Source organism: Seriola lalandi, mitochondrion (assembly GCF_002814215.2).
Source record: "Seriola lalandi mitochondrion, complete genome".
Classification (NCBI taxonomy): Eukaryota; Metazoa; Chordata; class Actinopteri; order Carangiformes; family Carangidae; genus Seriola; species Seriola lalandi.
Genome location: NC_016869.1, coordinates 1 through 16532, shown reverse-complemented (window position 1 = coordinate 16532; position 16532 = coordinate 1). Strand labels below are relative to the sequence as shown.

The following is a 16532-nucleotide window of genomic DNA, read 5'->3' as shown; positions in this document are numbered from 1 at the left end:
AAAAACTTTAAATAGTGTATAGAGATGAATTTTGAGGACCAAATAAATAACTAGAGGTTTTCCTGTTTTCCGAGGGGTTTTTCAGGAGTGTTAGAGATCTCACTAGTTTAGGGGGGTAGGGGGGTTTTTACCCGCAAAAGCCGAGGGGTAATATAACAGGTATGTTAGGAGTTACGATTACACCTTATGCTCTTGATATCCTAATATGTGGTTAATAGTATAATATCTTACCACCATGAATACTATTTACCTTGGCAAGAAAAATGTTCACCCTTGTCTGTCATTACCGTGTGCACTGTGAAATGCCAAGTGAAAGGAAGACAAAAAAAAGAAACCCCTTACCCGCTGGAAAGAACGCCCGGCTTGCTGGGTAACGAGGAGTATGTAATCCCACCATTAACTTATGTAAGCGTCGATGAAAGAGTGAGGAATATATAAACTTAATGGCCCTGAAGTAGGAACCAAATGCCAGGAATAATTCACTAAGTGCGACCCCCACGATTACTGTCCCTGACCATCAATAAGAGTTATCATTAAGATATAGTAGATTGGTCGGTTCTTATTGAGTTAAACTGTTTTCACTTATTATTGTTGTTGATTGTGGTATGAAATCACTCATTAATATTGTGTGGAGTGCTTAAAGTCTCGTTAAGTCTTCAATTCTATTTTATTAATTAGGTCAATAACAGGTTAATGTCTACCTTAGTTTCTTTGGTTAAACATAAATGGTTGACTCCTATATATGGTTATTATACATATAAATGTACTCGAAAATCAGTGATATGTTTACTATAAATTAATGGTGAAAATACATACATGTACAGTGATCTACGTATGTACTGGGTCAGAGGGTAGTTTAAAGTTAGAATCCTAGCTTTGGGAGCTAGGGGTAGGGGTTAAAGTCCCCTTTCTCTGAGCAGTAGGGAGGATTTTAACCTCCGGCATTCGGCTTACAAGACCGACGCTCTGGCGCTGAGCTACTAGTGCACGCTCGTTCTAGTATTTTGTTTTCGACTCAGCCTGTTGCAGGGATGAGGGCTAAGAATAGGAAGAAATACAAGAATGAGGCGACTTGTCCTACAATAACGAAGGGATGTTCGACGGGCATGCCCCCAATTCACGTGAGGATGATGACGTCTGCGACGAGAAGTCAGAATAGAAACTGTGTGATGGGTCGGAATGTAAAGCTTCGTTGTTTAGAGGTGTGGAGGATTGGGACTACCATGAGGACGAGGATGGAGAGTAGGAGGGCCAGGACGCCTCCTAGTTTGTTGGGGATTGACCGGAGGATGGCGTAGGCAAACAGGAAATATCATTCGGGCTTGATGTGGGGCGGGGTAACTAGGGGGTTTGCGGGGACGAAGTTGTCGGGATCGCCAAGGAGATTAGGGGAGAACAGGGCCAGAGAGGTGAGTGCAACTAGGAGAGTCGCGAAGCCCAGCAGGTCTTTGTAGGAGAAGTAGGGGTGGAATGAAATTTTGTCGGAGTCGGAGTTTAGGCCTGTAGGGTTGTTTGAGCCAGTTTCGTGGAGGAAGAGGACGTGAAGGATAAAGAATGCCGCAATGATGAACGGGAGAAGGAAGTGGAATGCGAAGAATCGAGTTAGTGTTGCGTTGTCTACGGAGAAGCCGCCCCAGATTCATTGGACGAGCGTATTCCCTACGTAGGGAACTGCGGACAGAAGGTTGGTAATGACTGTAGCCCCTCAGAACGATATTTGTCCTCAGGGGAGGACATAACCTACGAAGGCAGTGCCTATTAGTAGTAGGAGAAGAACGACACCGGTATTTCAGGTTTCTTTATAGAGGTAAGATCCGTAGTAGAGTCCTCGTCCGATATGAAGGTAGATGCAGATAAAGAAGAAGGATGCGCCGTTAGCGTGCATGTTTCGGATAAGCCATCCGTAGTTTACGTCTCGGCAAATATGGGCAACGGAGGTGAAGGCTGTGGCGATGTCCGAGGTGTAGTGTATTGCTAAGAATAGTCCCGTAAGGATCTGAGTAATTAAGCAGAGTGCAAGGAGGGAGCCGAAGTTTCATCATGCTGAGATATTGGACGGGGCTGGGAGGTCAATAAGAGAGTCGTTTACGATTTTTAGGAGGGGGTGGGTTTTCCGTAGGGTGGCCATTATGGTTCTTGTAGTTGAATGACAACGGTGGTTTTTCAAGCCATTAGTCTGGGTTCAAATCCCGGCAGGAATAAATGACTTTCATCATATATTTAGTTTTATTTTCTTTCGTTCTTGGGTTAGTTGCGGTTGCTTCTAACCCATCCCCGTACTTTGCCGCTTTGGGGCTAGTTGTGGTGGCGGGGATGGGGTGTGGTGTATTGGTGGGGCATGGAGGTCCTTTTTTGTCCTTAGTATTGTTTCTAATCTATTTAGGTGGGATGTTGGTTGTGTTTGCATATTCGGCAGCGCTCGCTGCCGAGCCCTACCCCGAGACTTGAGGGAGTCGGCCGGTTGTTACCTATATGGTGGTGTACTTAGTTGGGGTGGTATTAGTCTCTGCGTTATTCTGAGGGGGGTGATATGAGTCCTCTTGGGGGTCAGCGGATGAGCTAGGGGAGTTTTCGATGTTTCGGGGGGACATGGCGGGGGTTGCCCTAATGTATTCTGCGGGGGGATGAATGTTAGTCATCAGTGCGTGGGTCCTGCTTTTGACGTTGTTCGTTGTGTTGGAGTTAACTCGTGGGCTTAGTCGTGGTGCGCTTCGAGCTGTTTAGTGGATGACTAACAGGACCATTAGGACGAGGGTGAGTAGGAAGAGGGAGAGGTAGGTTTTGATCATGCCTCGTTGGATGTTGCTGGTTGTCGAGACTAAAGGGAGATTAGTAGTGGCGACGGCTTTAGGGCCTGCTTTTTCTAATCAGGTTTGGTCGACTATTTGGCTGGCAATTGCCTGGCCCAGGACAAGGTTTAGCTTGGGGGTAAAGCGATGAATAATTGATGGGAAGAAGCCTAGCATATTTGAGAAATGGTGGGCGGCGAGTTGTGGGGTTGGTTTAAACTGTTTGTTCGTTAGTGATGCTAGCTCGAGAGCAATTAGTGCACCAATAACCGTAACTGTCAGGGCGGCTAGTTTCAGGAGGGGTGGCATGGTCATGATGGGGGTTTTTAAAGGAAGGAGGTTGGAGGTAATTAGGAGGCCGGCGATGATGCTCCCTCATGCTAATCGTTTGATGGGGTTAATTACTGCTGGGTTGTTCTCGTTAATAGGGGGAAGTGAATTAAACCGTGGGTGGCCCATCACTACGAAGAAAACAACTCGTATGCTGTAAATAGCTGTGAAAGAGGTTGCTAGGAGGGTTAGGGCAAGGGCTCAGGCGTTAAGATAAGAGGTGTTGAGGGCTTCAATGATGGCATCCTTGGAGAAAAAGCCTGCTAGGAAGGGGGTTCCTGTGAGGGCTAGGCTACCAATAGTAAGACAAGAAGATGTAAAGGGGGCTAGATGATGTATACCTCCTATTTTTCGGATATCCTGCTCATCATTTAGGCTGTGGATGATTGAGCCGGAACAGAGGAATAGCATCGCTTTAAAGAAAGCGTGGGTGCAGATGTGAAGGAAGGCTAGTTGTGGTTGGTTGAGGCCGATGGTAACTATTATTAAGCCTAGTTGACTTGACGTAGAGAATGCAACGATTTTTTTGATATCATTTTGGGTGAGGGCGCAGGTAGCGGTAAATAAGGTGGTAAGGGCGCCGAGACACAGGCATGTGGTTAGGGCAGTTGGGTTGCCTTCTATAAGGGGGCTCATCCGAACTAAGAGGAAGATGCCCGCAACAACTATTGTGCTGGAATGCAGTAGGGCAGAGACCGGTGTAGGACCCTCTATCGCAGAGGGAAGTCAGGGGTGAAGGCCAAATTGAGCTGACTTCCCTGTTGCGGCGACGATTAGTCCAAGGAGGGGGAAGGTTAGGTCAAGGCCTTTGGCGGCTGCAAATACTTGTTGTATTTCTCAGGAGTTGAGGTTCGTTGCTATCCATGCCATGGCAAAGATCAGTCCGATGTCCCCGACTCGGTTATAAAGAACGGCTTGTAGAGCTGCAGTGTTAGCGTCTGCTCGGCCGTACCATCAGCCGATAAGGAGGAAGGACATGATTCCGACCCCTTCTCAGCCGATAAAGAGTTGGAACATGTTGTTAGCTGTGACGAGAATTACTATTGCGATAAGGAAGGTTAGGAGGTATTTAAAGAAGCGGTTTATGTATGGGTCCGCGTGCATGTATCAAGATGCGAACTCTAGGATTGATCATGTAACATAGAGGGCGATAGGGGTAAAAACAATTGAGTAGTGGTCGAATTTAAGGCTAATATTGACGTCAAATGTGAGAGTATTTATTCAGTTTCAGCTCGTGATGATGGTTTCTAGTCCTTCATTTAGGTACAGGAAGAGGGGGAGCAAGCTAACGAAAAAGGCTAGTTTTACTGCCGTTTTGACCTGGGTTACAGATCAGTCGGAGGCTCGGGGGTTGGGGGAGAGTGTTGTTAATAGAGGGTAGGTTAAGAGTGTGAAGATAAGGATTAGGCTCGAAGTTATTATAAGAGAAGTAGGGTGCATAGCTGCTACTTGGATTTGCACCAAGAGTCTTTGGTTCCTAAGACCAACGGATGAGCTGTTATCCTTTAGGAGCAGGCCGAGTGAGCCCTGGGGTTCAACCAAGGACGGGAAAATTAGCAGTTTTCGTTGCTGCGAGCCTCTCTCGGTGGATAAGAGGGGTTTAACCCCTATTTTTAGAATCACAATCTAATGTTTTTGTTAAACTATATCTACAGGCAGCCCAACCCCAGATCAGTTCTGGCTTAAGGGTGAGTAGTATCAGTGGTAAAAGGTGGAGAAGAATTAGCAGATGTTCTCGAGAGTGGGTTGGTTCTAGGGCAATAAGGTGTGGGGGGAGGGGGCCTCGTTGTGTTATCAGGAATATGTATAATGAATAGCCTGCCGTGATCAGGGTGCCTGCTCCTGTCAGTGCTAGGGTTCATCACGATCAGTTAAATAGGGAGGTAATGATTATTAGTTCTCCTATCAGGTTTGGTAGGGGCGGGAGGGCTAAGTTGGCTAGGCTTGCAATAAACCATCAGGTTGCTATTAACGGGAGGACTATCTGTAGTCCACGTGCTAAGATCATCGTTCGGCTGTGTGTTCGCTCGTAGTTGGTGTTTGCCAGGCAGAAGAGGGCTGAGGATGTCAGGCCATGGGCGATTATAAGAATAAGTGCCCCGGTGAATCCTCATGGCGTTTGGATTAGGATTCCGCCCGCGACCAGGCCTATGTGGCTGACTGATGAGTAGGCAATTAGGGACTTTAGGTCTGTTTGACGTAAGCAAATTGATCCTGTTATGATGACGCCTCAGAGTGCGAAGATAATGAAGGGGTAGCTTAGTTTCTCAGTCAGGGGCTCTAACATGATTATTATTCGCATTATTCCGTACCCGCCTAGTTTTAAGAGGACAGCAGCGAGGACCATCGATCCTGCGATAGGGGCCTCTACGTGGGCTTTTGGGAGTCAAAGGTGCACTCCGTAGAGGGGTATTTTCACCAGGAAAGCTAGAAGGCATCCTGCCCATCAAAGCTTGTCGGCGTAGCTTACAAGGGGTAAGGGGTTTGAGTATTGCAGGGTTAGGAGGGACAGAGTCCCGGTGTTGTTTTGGAGGAGGAGGAGGGCGACAAGCAGGGGGAGGGAGCCTGCCAGGGTGTAGAAGAGGAAATAAGTTCCGGCGTTAAGGCGTTCTGTTTGGTTTCCTCAGCGGGTAATAATAATTAGTGTTGGAATAAGGGTGGCTTCAAATATAACATAAAACATAATTAGTTCTGTTGCGCCGAAAGCCAGGATTAGGAAGAATTGTAGGGAGGTCAGGAGCGTGATGTATATTCGTTGTCGGTTTACTGGCTCGAGGGCTGTATGTTTCTGACTTGCGAGGATTATAAGGGGGAGGAGTCAACAGGTAAGAACTAGGAGGGGGGTTGAGAGTGCATCCGTAGCTAGGTAGGTGTTGAGGCAAGATCAGCCTGTTTCGGAGAGGCTTTTTAGTCAAGTAAGGCTAGCTAGGGCGATAATAAAGCTATGGGCGAGGGTGGTAGGCCAAAGTCACTTTGCGGGTGCTAGCCATGTCGTAGGGATTAATATAAAGGTGGGGATGAGGATTTTTAGCATTGTAGAAGGTTAAGGCTCTGAAGCCGGTCAGTCCCGTGTGTTCGGGCAGTTGCAACAAGTAGGGCAAGCCCTGCACTTGCCTCGCAGGCCGAGAAGGCAAGGAGGAGCATAGGAGAGGAGGAGAAGGTGGTTGAGTCCAGTTGGAGGGTTCAAAGGGAAAGGGCGATAAAAAGGGAAAGTATTATACCTTCTAGACATAATAAGGCGGAAAGAAGGTGGTAGCGGTGAAATGCTAGGCCTGCAAGCCCTAATATAAAGGTGGACGAAAAGGCGAAGTGGACAGGGGTCATCAGGCAATTATGGACTTTAACCACAAGTTTTTGAGCCGAAATCAAATGTTTTTCTTAGACTAAGAGCCTACTCGGCTCATTCAAGACCTCCTTGCATCCATTCGTAAACTAAGCCGAGGGTTAGTAGGGCTAAGACGGCGGAAGCTCAAATGAAGGTCACTAAGGGGGTATCTAATTGATCCCCTCAAGGGAGGGGGAGGAGAAGTGCGATTTCTAGGTCAAACAGGAGAAATAGGATGGCGACAAGGAAGAATCGAAGTGAAAAAGGCAGGCGGGCTGACCCAAGGGGGTCAAACCCACATTCGTATGGGGAGAGCTTTTCATGGTCGGGGTTTATCTGTGGCAGTCAGAAGGAGACAATGGCCAGGAGTGTGGAGAGAATAAGGGTGATAGCGATGATTGTCGTAATAAGGTTCATTATCTTTCCTTGGATTTGAACCAAGACTAGGTGATTGGAAGTCACATATACTCCGTTAATATTAGAAAGATTATGACCCTCATCAGTAGATGGAGATGTATAGGAAGAGTCACACAACGTCTACAAAGTGTCAATACCAGGCGGCTGCTTCAAATCCGAAGTGGTGGTCTGATGTAAAGTGGTGTCGGATTTGGCGAAGAAGGCAGATGGCTAGGAATGTTGAGCCGATAAGGACATGGAGTCCGTGGAACCCGGTGGCTACGAAGAATGTGGCACCGTAGACTCCGTCCGCAATTGTAAACGGGGCTTCGTTATACTCTAAAGCTTGAAGGAAGGTAAAGTAAGCACCTAGTAAAATTGTTAGGGCTAGGGATTGGATTGCTTGTTTTCGTTTAGTCTCCATGATGCTATGGTGAGCCCATGTAACTGTAACACCTGAAGCAAGAAGGACGGCTGTATTTAGAAGAGGGACTTCGAATGGGTCTAAGGCGGTGATCCCTGCCGGAGGCCAGCAGCCTCCTAGTTCAGGGGTGGGGGCTAGGCTAGAGTGGTAGAAGGCTCAGAAAAATCCGAGGAAGAAAAGAACTTCTGATGTGATGAAAAGGATTATTCCGTATCGAAGGCCTTTCTGAACTGGAGGCGTATGGTGACCTTGGAATGTGCCCTCTCGCACGACGTCTCGTCATCATTGACACACTGTAAGAACTAAGAGGATGGTGCCGAGGGTTATAAGAAGCACGGAGTGGAAGTGGAATCAAATTGCTAGGCCTGATGTTATTAGCAGGGCGGCAATGGCACCTGTAAGGGGTCATGGGCTTGGGTCGACTATGTGATAAGGATGTGCTTGATGGGCCATTAGACGTTTTCTTGTAGGTAGAGGCTTAGTAGGAGAACAAAGACGTAGGCTTGAATCATAGCTACGGCAACCTCTAAAAGAGTGAGTAGGAATAATACAGCGGCTGTCAGGATGGCGACGGTGGGTATTAGGGGGAGAAGAACAAACGCCGCTGTGGCGATTAGTTGGATAAGGAGATGCCCTGCTGTTAGGTTGGCTGTTAGTCGGACTCCAAGGGCTAATGGTCGAATGAATAGGCTAATTGTTTCGATAATAATTAGGACTGGAATGAGCAGTGGTGGGGTTCCTTCAGGAAGGAGGTGGCCTAGGGCGTGGGTTGGTTGATTACGCATTCCAATAATCACTGTTGCTAGCCAAAGGGGGACAGCTAGTCCTATGTTAAGGGACAGTTGTGTAGTAGGAGTGAACGTGTAGGGGAGTAGACCCAACATATTCAGGGAGATTAAGAAGACTATTAAGGAGGCCAGCAGGGCGGCTCATTTGTGGCCCCCTGGATTTAAGGGTAGAAGAAGTTGTTGTGTAAATCGATTAATAAACCATCCTTGAAGGGTTAGTACGCGGTTGTTTAGCCACCGGGCTGAGGGGGTTGGGAATAGAATTCAGGGGAGTGTTAGGGCTAATGCCATAAGAGGGATCCCTAAGTAAACTGGGGATATAAATTGGTCAAAGAAGCTTATTGCCATGGTCAAGTTCAGGGCGTCGCTTTAGGCTTTTCTGTGCTCTGCGGCGTAGGTTCGTTTGGGAAATTATGGGCTGTTACTTTAGGGGGAATTACGATAAGGAAGACCAGTCAGGAAAAAGTTAAGATTGCAAATCAAGGGGCGGGGTTGAGTTGAGGCATGTCGCTAAGGGTGGTTGGTAGTCACCAATTTTTAGCTTAAAAGGCTAACGCTGTGTACCTAATTAGCTTCTTAGCGAAGCGTCTTCAACTATTAGTGATGTTCAGTTTTCAAAGTGTTCCAGGGGGACAGCTTCAATCACAATAGGCATAAAGCTGTGGTTAGCTCCACAAATTTCAGAGCATTGTCCGTAGAAGACTCCGGGTCGGTTAACAATAAAGGTGGTTTGGTTTAGTCGACCTGGTACTGCGTCAACTTTAATGCCAAGGGCTGGGACAGCTCATGAGTGAAGAACATCTTCGGCAGAAATGAGCACTCGGATGGGTGAGTCAACAGGAATTACTATTCGATGGTCTGCTTCTAAGAGGCGGAATTGACCAGGCGTAAGGTCTTGTGTGGGAATTATGTATGAGTCAAACCCTAGGTCCTCGTAGTCTGTGTATTCATAACTTCAGTATCATTGGTGACCCATTGCTTTGATTGTTAGGTGTGGGTCATTAATTTCATCTATAAGGTAAAGAATACGTAGGGAGGGGAGGGCAATAAGGATGAGAATAATTGCTGGTAGGACTGTCCAGATAATTTCGATCTCTTGGGAGTCAAGGATGAGTTTGTCTGTGAACTTAGCGGTTACCATCGCCACAATAATGTAAAGTACTAGTGTGCTAATTAAGAAGACAATTATTAAAGCATGATCGTGGAAATGTAGAAGTTCTTCTATTAAAGGTGAAGCTGCGTCTTGAAATCCTAGTTGGGAGGGATGTGCCATTATAGTTTCAAGACGCGCGAGAGTTTAACTCACAATTTTGCCTTGACAAGGCATCGTAATGGCATTTTACTAGCATCTTAGTAAAGAAAGTGGCAGAGCGGTTATGTGGTTGGCTTGAAACCAACTGATGGGGGTTCAACTCCTCCCTTTCTCGTTAGTTTAATCGGACTTGAACAAAGGCCGGCTCCTCAAATGTGTGGTAAGGTGGCGGGCAGCCGTGGAGTCATTCGATGTTTGTTGCGGTTAATTCTACCGAAAGAACTTCACGTTTTGCAGTAAATGCTTCCCAGATAATAAAAAGGAACATGATTACTGCTACGAGAGAAACTAAAGAGCCAATAGAGGAGACTGTATTTCATAGGGCGTAGGCATCAGGGTAGTCTGAGTACCGTCGAGGCATTCCGGCCAGGCCTAGGAAGTGTTGGGGGAAGAAGGTTAGGTTTACGCCTGCGAACATAACCCCGAAATGGATTTTTGTTCATGTGTCGTGTAGAGTGTAGCCCGTAAATAGCGGGAATCAGTGAACAAAGCCGGCAACGATGGCAAATACGGCTCCTATGGACAGGACGTAGTGGAAGTGAGCTACTACATAGTAGGTATCGTGAAGGACGATATCTAAAGAGGAGTTGGCTAGAACAATTCCTGTTAGTCCTCCGACTGTGAATAGGAAAATGAAGCCGAGAGCTCAAAGGAGGGGGGTTTCTCATTTGATGCTTCCGCCGTGAAGGGTTGCGAGTCAGCTGAAAACTTTAACGCCGGTAGGGATCGCGATAATCATGGTTGCGGATGTGAAGTATGCACGTGTGTCAACGTCTATTCCGACTGTAAACATGTGGTGGGCTCAGACGATAAAGCCTAGCAGTCCGATGGCAACCATGGCTCATACTATTCCCATATAGCCGAAAGGCTCTTTTTTACCGGAGTAGTAGGCAACGATGTGGGAAATTATTCCGAACCCGGGGAGAATTAAAATGTAAACTTCGGGGTGGCCAAAGAATCAGAATAGGTGTTGGTATAGGATGGGGTCTCCTCCTCCAGCTGGGTCAAAGAAGGCAGTATTTAAGTTTCGGTCTGTCAGAAGCATTGTAATGCCAGCGGCTAGAACTGGGAGTGACAGGAGCAGGAGCACGGCCGTGATTAGAACAGCTCAGACGAATAGGGGAATTTGGTACATGGAAACGGCATGGGGTTTCATGTTGATGATGGTCGTAATAAAGTTGATAGCCCCTAGAATTGAGGAGATTCCAGCTAAATGAAGGGAGAAAATTGTTAAGTCTACGGATGCTCCTGCGTGAGCGAGGTTGCCGGCTAGAGGCGGGTAGACTGTTCAACCCGTTCCGGCTCCGGCTTCAACGCCTGAAGAGGCTAAAAGTAGGAGGAACGAAGGGGGAAGGAGTCAGAAGCTCATATTGTTTATTCGGGGGAATGCTATATCGGGAGCCCCAATCATCAAGGGGATGAGTCAGTTCCCAAACCCTCCAATCATAATTGGTATTACTATAAAGAAAATTATTACAAACGCGTGCGCCGTAACGATTACGTTATAAATTTGATCGTCTCCCAGAAGAGCACCGGGTTGGCTCAGTTCTGCTCGGATGAGTAAACTTAAGGCTGTACCGACCATGCCGGCTCAGGCACCAAATACTAGATAGAGGGTACCAATGTCTTTGTGATTAGTCGAGAAAAATCAGCGTGTGATTGCCACAGGTAGGATGGCTGAGTTTTAAGCGGTGGATTGTAGCCCCATAGACAGAGGTTTAATTCCTCTTCTTACCAAGTTCCGAGGTGTTTTCACGCCGGATTGCAAACCCGGAGAAGCAGGTTAGACGCCTGCCGGGACTTTCCCGCCTGTTTGGCGGTTCGCCAGGCGGGAAAGTAGATGGATGCTCGCTGGTTTGAGCGTTTAGCTGTTAACTAAAACTTGGTAGGATCGAGGCCTACCCATCTAGAGAGGCCTTAGCTTAATAAAAGTACTTGTGTTGCATACAGGAGATGTGGGTTAGTTTCCCGCAGGTCTTATCAGGGACTGGGAGATTTTCACTCCCGCTTAGGGCTTTGAAGGCTCTTGGTCTTGTACTATCCTAAGTCCCTTAGGGGGCAAAGAGGGCCATTGCGGCGGGGGCAAGGGGAAGAGTAAGGAGGGCCGTGGCGGTTGAAATGGCTAGGGGGAGGGTAAGTTGAGGGGTGTGGAAGCGTCAGGGGGCTGAGCCAGCTAGGTTGTTTGGGAATATGGTTAAAGTCATTGCGTATGAGAGTCGGAGGTAGAAGTAGAGGCTGAGAAGGGCGGTGAGTGCAGCGAAGGTGGCTAGGAGGGGGAGGCCTTGCTTGGCTAGTTCTTGAAGGATAAGTCACTTTGGCAGGAACCCTGTGAGGGGCGGGAGGCCCCCTAAGGATAGCAGGATGAGGGGGGAGAGGGATGTGAGAATGGGAGTTTTAGCCCAGGAAATGGCGAGTGAGTTGACTGTTGTGGCCTTGTTTAGTTTAAATACAAGGAAAGCTGAGAATGTCATAATAAAATACGTGAGTAGGGCGAGTAAGGTGAGGGAGGGAGCAAATTGAAGTACTAGTGTCATTCATCCCAGGTGGGCGATTGAGGAGTATGCTAAAATTTTTCGGAGTTGTGTTTGGTTTAGTCCACCTCAGCCCCCGACAAGCGTGGAGGTGAGGCCTAAAGTAATGAGGACCGCCGAGTTGTTAGGGTGAATTTGAAGGAATAGGGCAAATGGTGCAAGTTTTTGTCAGGTGGACAAAATCAATCCAGTGGTTAGGTCTAATCCTTGGAGAACTTCTGGCATTCAGGAGTGTATAGGTGCTAGGCCAATTTTGAGGGCCAAGGCTAGGGTGATTATCGTGGTAGGGAGGGGGTGGGATATTTGTTGAATATCCCACTCTCCTGTAAGCCAGGCATTAGTAGTGCTAGCGAAGAGGAGTATTGCGGCTGCTGTCGCCTGGGTGAGGAAATATTTAGTGGTGGCTTCGACTGCCCGGGGGTGGTGGTGTTGGGCTATAAGGGGAATAATGGCAAGTGTATTAATTTCCAAACCTATTCAGGCGAGCAGCCAGTGCGAGCTCGCGAATGTGATTGTAGTTCCAAGGCCAAGGCCAAATAGTAGGAGGGCCATAATGTACGGGTTCATTAACAGGGGAAGGACTCTAACCTACATGTTTGGGGCATGGGCCCAAGAGCTTACTTGGCTGACACTGTTAGGAAGTGGTGTAGAGGAAGCACTAAGAGTTTTGATCTCTTCAGGTGGGGTTCAAGTCCCCTCTTTCTAAGGAGTTGGGGGGATTTTAACCCCCATGGTTCACTCTATCAAAGTGGCCCTTTAATTCAGGCACAGCTCCAGCGTTATAGCTGAGGGGGTAACCCGGCGAATGCGATGGGCAGCGCGAGATGTCAGATAACAAGGGCTAGTGTTAGGGGGAGAAAGTTTTTTCAAATGAGGTGCATCAGCTGGTCATACCGGAAGCGGGGGTAGGAAGCTCGGACTCAAAGGAACAGAATGGAGAGGAGGGCCGCCTTTGTCATAAGGTTAACAGCTGTTAGTTCCGGGAACGTTGGCATGTGGGAGGCTCCGAGGAAAAGCGTGGCAGAAAGGGTATTTATAAGTAGAATGTTGGCGTATTCGGCCAGGAAGAAGAGTGCAAAGGGGCCGCCTGCGTATTCTACGTTGAACCCTGAGACCAGTTCCGACTCTCCCTCGGTTAAGTCGAAGGGGGCTCGATTTGTCTCTGCTAGTGTTGAGATGTATCATATAGCGGCCAGGGGTCAGGCGGGTAGCACTAATCAAACACTTTCTTGGGCTGTGTTAAAAGTTTGGAGGGTGAAGCCACCGGTGAAGATAATGATGTTAAGGAGGATAAGGCCTAGGCTGACTTCATATGAGATAGTTTGAGCTACGGCTCGGAGGGCCCCCACCAGGGCGTATTTTGAATTTGATGCTCAGCCCGAGCCTAAAATCGAGTAGACCGCGAGGCTGGAGAGTGCTAAGATAAATAGAATCCCGAGGTTTAAGTCAGTGACGGGGTAAGGGAGGGGTATAGGGGCCCAAAGGGTCAAGGCTAGGGTGAGTGCCAGCATAGGGGCTAATAGAAAGAGGACAGGTGAAGAAGTGGAGGGGCGTACCGGTTCCTTGATAAATAGCTTCACTCCGTCAGCAATAGGTTGAAGGAGCCCGTAGGGCCCAACGATGTTAGGGCCTTTCCGTAGCTGTATGTAACCAAGCACCTTCCGTTCGATTAGGGTCAGGAAAGCGACGGCTAGCAGGACGGGGACGATAAAGGCCAGGGGGTTTACTACATGGGTAATGAGTCCTGATATCATAGTTAGAGAGAGGAGTTGAACCTCTGTTTAAAGGGCTTAGGTCTTTTGCAATTTACCGGGCTCTGCCACACTAACACGCCATTCTCTTAGGCAATAGGGGTATGCCCTTTTGCCTAGTTTAGATGTCTTCATTAGGTAAGGGGGAGGCGTACCCGGGGCATGGGCCTCTTCTTTCCGGTCCTTTCGTACTAGAAAAGATCATAACATAGATAGAAACTGACCTGGATTACTCCGGTCTGAACTCAGATCACGTAGGACTTTAATCGTTGAACAAACGAACCCTTAATAGCGGCTACACCATTAGGATGTCCTGATCCAACATCGAGGTCGTAAACCCCCTTGTCGATATGGGCTCTAAAAGGGGATTGCGCTGTTATCCCTAGGGTAACTTGGTCCGCTGATCGGCATTGCCGGATCACTTATGGTCAGAAGTTCTGCTAGTTAGAGCTGTAGCTCTTAGTTGTGGGAGGAGGGGGAAGAGAAAGAAAGGGGTGGTCCTCCCATTCCGCACGGGGGATGTTTGTTTCCCCATGGTCGCCCCAACCGAAGACATCAGGACAGGGGGCCACTAAGTTCAGTCTTTTATTCAAGGTCCTTAACATGGTCTGCCTTCGTGTCTAAAGCTCCATAGGGTCTTCTCGTCTTATGGGCTCATCCCCGCTTCTGCACGGGGAGATCAATTTCATTGACCTGAAAGAGGAGACAGTCAAGCCCTCGTGGTGCCATTCATACAGGTCTCCATTTAAAAGACAAGTGATTACGCTACCTTTGCACGGTCAAAATACCGCGGCCGTTGAACTAAAGTGTCACTGGGCAGGCGGGACCTCTTATTCTTAAGTTTTGCAAGAGGCGATGTTTTTGGTAAACAGGCGAGGCTTCATGTGTTTGCCGAGTTCCTTCTCTTTCTTTTAGTCTTTCCCTTTAAGCACGCCAGTGTGGGGGTAACGGTTATGTTTTGGACGGTTTTCTAGGTCATGCTTACGTTTGTCCAATACCTTCTTTGGTTTGGGCCGTTAATCTTCGGTGGGGGGTCCGTTCCGATTTACACGTGTGCGGGGAGAGGGGCTTTGGCCCCTCTTATTACTCATTTTAGCATGGTCGCCCCCATGCTTGCATGGGGCGGCCTGGTAGGATTAGGGGGCTAAGATTGGGTTATCAGGATATACGGCGAGGGGTATGCTTGAGCTTTAACGCTTTCTGTAGGGATGGCTGCTTTTAGGCCCACCAAAACATTCTTGCCTTGAAAATTATGATCTTTACCCTCCTGGAAAAGTTGTATCTTGGTTCAAAGGGGCTGTCCCCCCTTTGACTAACTCTCGCGGTTTCTTTAGGAATCATTGGGAAATAGGATAAGGATGAAGAGAGAAGCCGGGAGGCTGAACTTTTATCCAGTTCCCAGGCAACCAGCTATAACTAGGTTCGATAGGTCTGTCACCCCTACTCGAAGCTCTTCCCACTCTTTTGCCACAGAGACGGGTTTGCCCTATTGTTAGGCTGTCTTGGAGTAGCTCACCTAGTTTCGGGGTGTCAAACTAAAGTTCTCTTTGCTTGATGCTGCTGGCTAAATCATGATGCAAAAGGTACGAGAGGTTATCTCTGCTTTACTTGGCTTTACTGGTCTGTTTCATCTCTTTTTCAGCGTTCCCTTGCGGTACTTTGTCTATAGCGCCACTAGTTCCTTTTCTGTCGCCCGTACTAAGGAGGAAAAATGGTTTGTTTGGTTTTATGCCGTGCTTTTGGGGTTATTTATAATTGTTTGTTGTAATTGAGAGGTGGGGCTAGCTAATAGGCGTCAGGGCGGCTCGATTTGCACGGGCGACTTCTCGGTGTAAGGGAGATGCTTTACTGTCTTAGCTACGCTCTGATTTTACCAAGCGCACCTTCCGGTACGCTTACCATGTTACGACTTTCCTCTCCTTTGCAGTTGTAGGGCTTTAGTTAAAAATGGTCCGGGGAGCTCGGGGAGGGTGACGGGCGGTGTGTGCGCGCTTTAGAGCCGGTTTCAGCAAGACACTCTGCTTCTCGCTTACTGCTAAATCCTCCTTCAGCTGTGTGTTTCAACACATCATTCGTATTCGCTAGTTGTTAGCGAATGTAGCCCATTTCTTCCCCTCTCATGCACTACACCTCGACCTGACGTATTGGGCTGTGCCAATTGTGCTTACTATTCGTCCTTCACAGGGTAAGCTGACGACGGTGGTATATAGGCGGGAAAAACAAGAGAGGGTGAGGTTAAACGGGGGTTATCGGTTCTAGAACAGGCTCCTCTAGGTGGATGTTAAGCACCGCCAAGTCCTTTGGGTTTTAAACTGGTGTTCGTAATTCCCAGGCGGATGTTTGGTGTAATAAACGATCAATGTTCAGGGCTAAGCATAGTGGGGTATCTAATCCCAGTTTGTTTCTTAGCTTTCGTGGGTTCAGGAGGGATAAAGCCACTTTCGTGGTTGGGCTTCATACCTTCGAAGACGTATGACAGTTCTGAAGGCGTTCGGCTTTAGTTTTGTGTTTTCCTTAACCACTCTTTACGCCGCTGTCCGTCAACTTAGGCCTCTCGTATAACCGCGGTGGCTGGCACGAGTTTTACCGGCCTTCTTAGCTTTAACTAAGTCAAGTTTTCACTTATAGCTTAATGTTTATCACTGCTGGATTCCCTTGAGGGTGTGGCTAAGCAAGGTGTCGTGGGCTGAGCGGGGGGCGTGCCTGATACCGGCTCCTCATTCCCAAGCAGGGAATTGTGGGCATTCTCACGGGTGGGCGGATACTTGCATGTGTAAATCTAGCTAGAGCTGACAGTAAAGTCAGGACCAAACCTTTGTGCTCGCGGGTCTTTTTAAGGGCCATCTTAGGAACTTCAGTCCTATACTTTATTTAAGCTACGGAAGC

General features: G+C 48.0%; 13 protein-coding genes and 24 non-coding genes across 37 annotated transcripts, besides 1 other annotated feature; 9 read left to right on the top strand and 28 right to left on the bottom strand. All coding sequences in view use genetic code 2, as the record gives it.

The window, feature by feature from the left end:
* Positions 1 to 845: a D loop.
* Positions 846 to 916, top strand: KEH33_t22. The gene has a single exon. It is a non-coding gene; the product is annotated as a tRNA-Pro (tRNA).
* Positions 916 to 987, bottom strand: KEH33_t21. Its single transcript has one exon. It is a non-coding gene; the product is annotated as a tRNA-Thr (tRNA).
* CYTB (cytochrome b) lies at positions 988 to 2128 on the bottom strand. Its single transcript has one exon. A coding segment is annotated over exon 1 (1141 nt).
* Positions 2129 to 2132: 4 nt separating this feature from the next.
* Positions 2133 to 2201, top strand: KEH33_t20. The gene has a single exon. It is a non-coding gene; the product is annotated as a tRNA-Glu (tRNA).
* A 1-nt stretch (position 2202) lies between these two features.
* On the top strand, positions 2203 to 2724 carry ND6 (NADH dehydrogenase subunit 6). The gene has a single exon. The coding sequence runs from the start codon at positions 2203 to 2205 to the stop codon at positions 2722 to 2724; it is 522 nt and encodes a 173-aa protein (YP_005255187.1).
* On the bottom strand, positions 2721 to 4559 carry ND5 (NADH dehydrogenase subunit 5). Its single transcript has one exon. It carries the CDS (start codon positions 4557 to 4559, stop codon positions 2721 to 2723), a length of 1839 nt encoding a protein of 612 aa, YP_005255186.1.
* On the bottom strand, positions 4560 to 4632 carry KEH33_t19. Its single transcript has one exon. It is a non-coding gene; the product is annotated as a tRNA-Leu (tRNA).
* Positions 4633 to 4636: 4 nt separating this feature from the next.
* KEH33_t18 lies at positions 4637 to 4703 on the bottom strand. The gene has a single exon. It is a non-coding gene; the product is annotated as a tRNA-Ser (tRNA).
* On the bottom strand, positions 4704 to 4772 carry KEH33_t17. Its single transcript has one exon. It is a non-coding gene; the product is annotated as a tRNA-His (tRNA).
* On the bottom strand, positions 4773 to 6153 carry ND4 (NADH dehydrogenase subunit 4). Its single transcript has one exon. A coding segment is annotated over exon 1 (1381 nt).
* ND4L (NADH dehydrogenase subunit 4L) lies at positions 6147 to 6443 on the bottom strand. The gene has a single exon. It carries the CDS (start codon positions 6441 to 6443, stop codon positions 6147 to 6149), a length of 297 nt encoding a protein of 98 aa, YP_005255184.1.
* KEH33_t16 lies at positions 6444 to 6512 on the bottom strand. Its single transcript has one exon. It is a non-coding gene; the product is annotated as a tRNA-Arg (tRNA).
* On the bottom strand, positions 6513 to 6861 carry ND3 (NADH dehydrogenase subunit 3). Its single transcript has one exon. A coding segment is annotated over exon 1 (349 nt).
* On the bottom strand, positions 6862 to 6932 carry KEH33_t15. The gene has a single exon. It is a non-coding gene; the product is annotated as a tRNA-Gly (tRNA).
* On the bottom strand, positions 6933 to 7717 carry COX3 (cytochrome c oxidase subunit III). Its single transcript has one exon. A coding segment is annotated over exon 1 (785 nt).
* ATP6 (ATP synthase F0 subunit 6) lies at positions 7717 to 8400 on the bottom strand. The gene has a single exon. It carries the CDS (start codon positions 8398 to 8400, stop codon positions 7717 to 7719), a length of 684 nt encoding a protein of 227 aa, YP_005255181.1.
* ATP8 (ATP synthase F0 subunit 8) lies at positions 8391 to 8558 on the bottom strand. Its single transcript has one exon. It carries the CDS (start codon positions 8556 to 8558, stop codon positions 8391 to 8393), a length of 168 nt encoding a protein of 55 aa, YP_005255180.1.
* Position 8559: 1 nt separating this feature from the next.
* KEH33_t14 lies at positions 8560 to 8634 on the bottom strand. Its single transcript has one exon. It is a non-coding gene; the product is annotated as a tRNA-Lys (tRNA).
* COX2 (cytochrome c oxidase subunit II) lies at positions 8635 to 9325 on the bottom strand. Its single transcript has one exon. A coding segment is annotated over exon 1 (691 nt).
* An 8-nt stretch (positions 9326 to 9333) lies between these two features.
* On the bottom strand, positions 9334 to 9404 carry KEH33_t13. Its single transcript has one exon. It is a non-coding gene; the product is annotated as a tRNA-Asp (tRNA).
* Positions 9405 to 9408: 4 nt separating this feature from the next.
* On the top strand, positions 9409 to 9479 carry KEH33_t12. Its single transcript has one exon. It is a non-coding gene; the product is annotated as a tRNA-Ser (tRNA).
* COX1 (cytochrome c oxidase subunit I) lies at positions 9480 to 11030 on the bottom strand. Its single transcript has one exon. It carries the CDS (start codon positions 11028 to 11030, stop codon positions 9480 to 9482), a length of 1551 nt encoding a protein of 516 aa, YP_005255178.1.
* Position 11031: 1 nt separating this feature from the next.
* Positions 11032 to 11101, top strand: KEH33_t11. The gene has a single exon. It is a non-coding gene; the product is annotated as a tRNA-Tyr (tRNA).
* On the top strand, positions 11102 to 11167 carry KEH33_t10. Its single transcript has one exon. It is a non-coding gene; the product is annotated as a tRNA-Cys (tRNA).
* A 34-nt stretch (positions 11168 to 11201) lies between these two features.
* On the top strand, positions 11202 to 11274 carry KEH33_t09. Its single transcript has one exon. It is a non-coding gene; the product is annotated as a tRNA-Asn (tRNA).
* A 1-nt stretch (position 11275) lies between these two features.
* Positions 11276 to 11344, top strand: KEH33_t08. The gene has a single exon. It is a non-coding gene; the product is annotated as a tRNA-Ala (tRNA).
* Position 11345: 1 nt separating this feature from the next.
* KEH33_t07 lies at positions 11346 to 11416 on the bottom strand. Its single transcript has one exon. It is a non-coding gene; the product is annotated as a tRNA-Trp (tRNA).
* Positions 11417 to 12462, bottom strand: ND2 (NADH dehydrogenase subunit 2). Its single transcript has one exon. A coding segment is annotated over exon 1 (1046 nt).
* Positions 12463 to 12531, bottom strand: KEH33_t06. The gene has a single exon. It is a non-coding gene; the product is annotated as a tRNA-Met (tRNA).
* Positions 12531 to 12601, top strand: KEH33_t05. Its single transcript has one exon. It is a non-coding gene; the product is annotated as a tRNA-Gln (tRNA).
* KEH33_t04 lies at positions 12601 to 12670 on the bottom strand. The gene has a single exon. It is a non-coding gene; the product is annotated as a tRNA-Ile (tRNA).
* Positions 12671 to 12674: 4 nt separating this feature from the next.
* Positions 12675 to 13649, bottom strand: ND1 (NADH dehydrogenase subunit 1). Its single transcript has one exon. It carries the CDS (start codon positions 13647 to 13649, stop codon positions 12675 to 12677), a length of 975 nt encoding a protein of 324 aa, YP_005255176.1.
* KEH33_t03 lies at positions 13650 to 13724 on the bottom strand. The gene has a single exon. It is a non-coding gene; the product is annotated as a tRNA-Leu (tRNA).
* On the bottom strand, positions 13725 to 15441 carry KEH33_r01. The gene has a single exon. It is a non-coding gene; the product is annotated as a l-rRNA (ribosomal RNA).
* KEH33_t02 lies at positions 15442 to 15513 on the bottom strand. Its single transcript has one exon. It is a non-coding gene; the product is annotated as a tRNA-Val (tRNA).
* On the bottom strand, positions 15514 to 16464 carry KEH33_r02. The gene has a single exon. It is a non-coding gene; the product is annotated as a s-rRNA (ribosomal RNA).
* On the bottom strand, positions 16465 to 16532 carry KEH33_t01. Its single transcript has one exon. It is a non-coding gene; the product is annotated as a tRNA-Phe (tRNA).